The 1719-nt window shown below is 42.3% G+C and overlaps 1 protein-coding gene across 1 annotated transcript; it reads left to right on the top strand.

The window, feature by feature from the left end:
- Window positions 1–762: 762 nt before the first annotated feature.
- On the top strand, window positions 763–1719 carry LOC149551238 (PLAT domain-containing protein 3-like). The gene is made up of 2 exons (XM_089786797.1): window positions 763–915; window positions 1063–1719. The coding sequence occupies exons 1-2, from the start codon at window positions 820–822 to the stop codon at window positions 1501–1503; spliced, it is 537 nt and encodes a 178-aa protein (XP_089642923.1). The 5' UTR covers window positions 763–819; the 3' UTR covers window positions 1504–1719.

Genomic DNA, 1719 nt, shown 5'->3' with positions numbered 1-1719 from the left:
CAGCCAAGATTGATCATGTCAATCAATATAAGATAAGAATCATGAATGGTTGAGCATCGTCAATTCGCATCGCTAAGCTATTCACTCTCTACCAAATCAGTGAAAGAAGTTGTTGCTTGTTTCTTCTTGATTGGTGTTGATGGTAAGCTCTCTCGAGAATGGGACGACCATTACACAGGTCTCATTTCTTAATATCAAACTCAACAACAGTGTCAACATTAAAAACTATGGGGAATGTTTTTCTTGCTCATCTTGCTTTAAAAAAGAAGCTATGTCATTGGGAATTTCATAAAGAATTTTGGGTTCCAAAGGCAATCCAACCTTTGAAACGTGGCTGAAAAGCATTTTAATTTTTGCCTCCGCTGATTCATCACTAAAAGCATTTAATTTATTCATTTCCATTGATTCATAATAAACACTAGTAGCCTTTAATTTGAACCATTTAAATAGGAAGCCGTGTTTTTCATCATGTGAATGCGTCAATTGCAGAAATGTACGAGCCGAGCTTGATGTGACCAAACTTGACCGGTCAACAATCTGGATAAGTCTGGCCTGAAAACTCACCAAGCGGCAGGAAACACCTGTAAACCTCCACCTGAAAGTAAAAAATTTATGATGGTACCGCGGAATACACATGCATCACGTTTCCATTATAAAAATGTTACTCTCATCATACACTTCAACCCTGATAAGCTCCGCTCCGGTGAGATCTAACCCTGATACAACCTTGGGTTAGTCCATATCAGCCCCTATAAATTCCCCCTAGTTGAGCATGTTTTATGCACACTCACAGTCATTTATCTCGCAGTGATATTCACAATGGCCCCGAAATCCTCAGCTCTTCTCTTTCTATTGTTTCTTGCAGTACTGATCGCCATTGCAGCAGCACATGAGGCATCCCATGATAATGATAATGTAGCTCAACTCAAAACTCCATGTTTTCCTCATTAATTTTTCCACTGTTAATATAGTTCTCTTAGTTAGTTCAACTCCAATAATTTATTTCTAGATTTCTAAGGTTTCAAAGGTTTGTTTTTTTCATTCGGTTTGAATATTGTGCAGGCGCAAACGTGTGTTTACAGCGTATACGTACGCACAGGGGACATTTTCAAGGCGGGGACCGACTCCAACATAAGCCTTGTGCTGGGCAATGCGGCGGGAGGGAAGTTCAAGATAAGCAACCTGGTCACATGGGGCGGTCTCATGGGGCACAACTACGACTACTTCGAGATGGGGAGAGTGGACATTTTCAGCGGGAGGGGGCCTTGCCTCAAGGGCTCCATCTGCAAGATGGACCTCATCTCCGACGGAACGGGACTGTTTGCAGGGTGGTACTGTAACTACGTCGACGTCACCTCGACTGGGCCCACCAGCTCATGCAAGAAACAGAGGTTTGTTGTGAACACGTGGCTGCAGCCGCCATCTCAGCTGTCCTACTCAGCAAAAAGCTGTATCAAGTCTAACTACGTGGACAATGCAGCCATCGCGACCGTCGTGAAATGAGCTTTTCGCGTTGGGGAGGCGCCGCTTATCTTGTCCATGGGAAAAAATATGTTTATTTGTGTGTGTTATTAACGCCGACTACGTACCCATCTTGTTTTGGTTTTAGTCCCTCTCTTAGGAGGCCTGTTTAAGCTCTGTTTTAAAGTATATAGTCTTTCGACGCAATACTTATGTAAGGTCAATATATTTTATTTATGTGTGTTTCTCTTATGTAAA

The sequence above is a fragment of the Cupressus sempervirens genome, chromosome 6 (assembly GCF_028749045.1).
Source record: "Cupressus sempervirens isolate cs-2001-9-10 chromosome 6, ASM2874904v1, whole genome shotgun sequence".
Classification (NCBI taxonomy): domain Eukaryota; kingdom Viridiplantae; phylum Streptophyta; class Pinopsida; order Cupressales; family Cupressaceae; genus Cupressus; species Cupressus sempervirens.
This window is presented reverse-complemented; position numbering and strand designations above follow the sequence as displayed.

Coding starts and splice junctions, on each gene's coding strand:
- LOC149551238 (XM_089786797.1), top strand. CDS start 820: ATGGCCCCGAAATCCTCAGCTCTTCTCTTTCTATTGTTTCTTGCAGTA. Junction 916..1,062: donor CATCCCATGATAATGATAAT/GTAGCTCAACTC, acceptor AATATTGTGCAG/GCGCAAACGTGTGTTTACAG.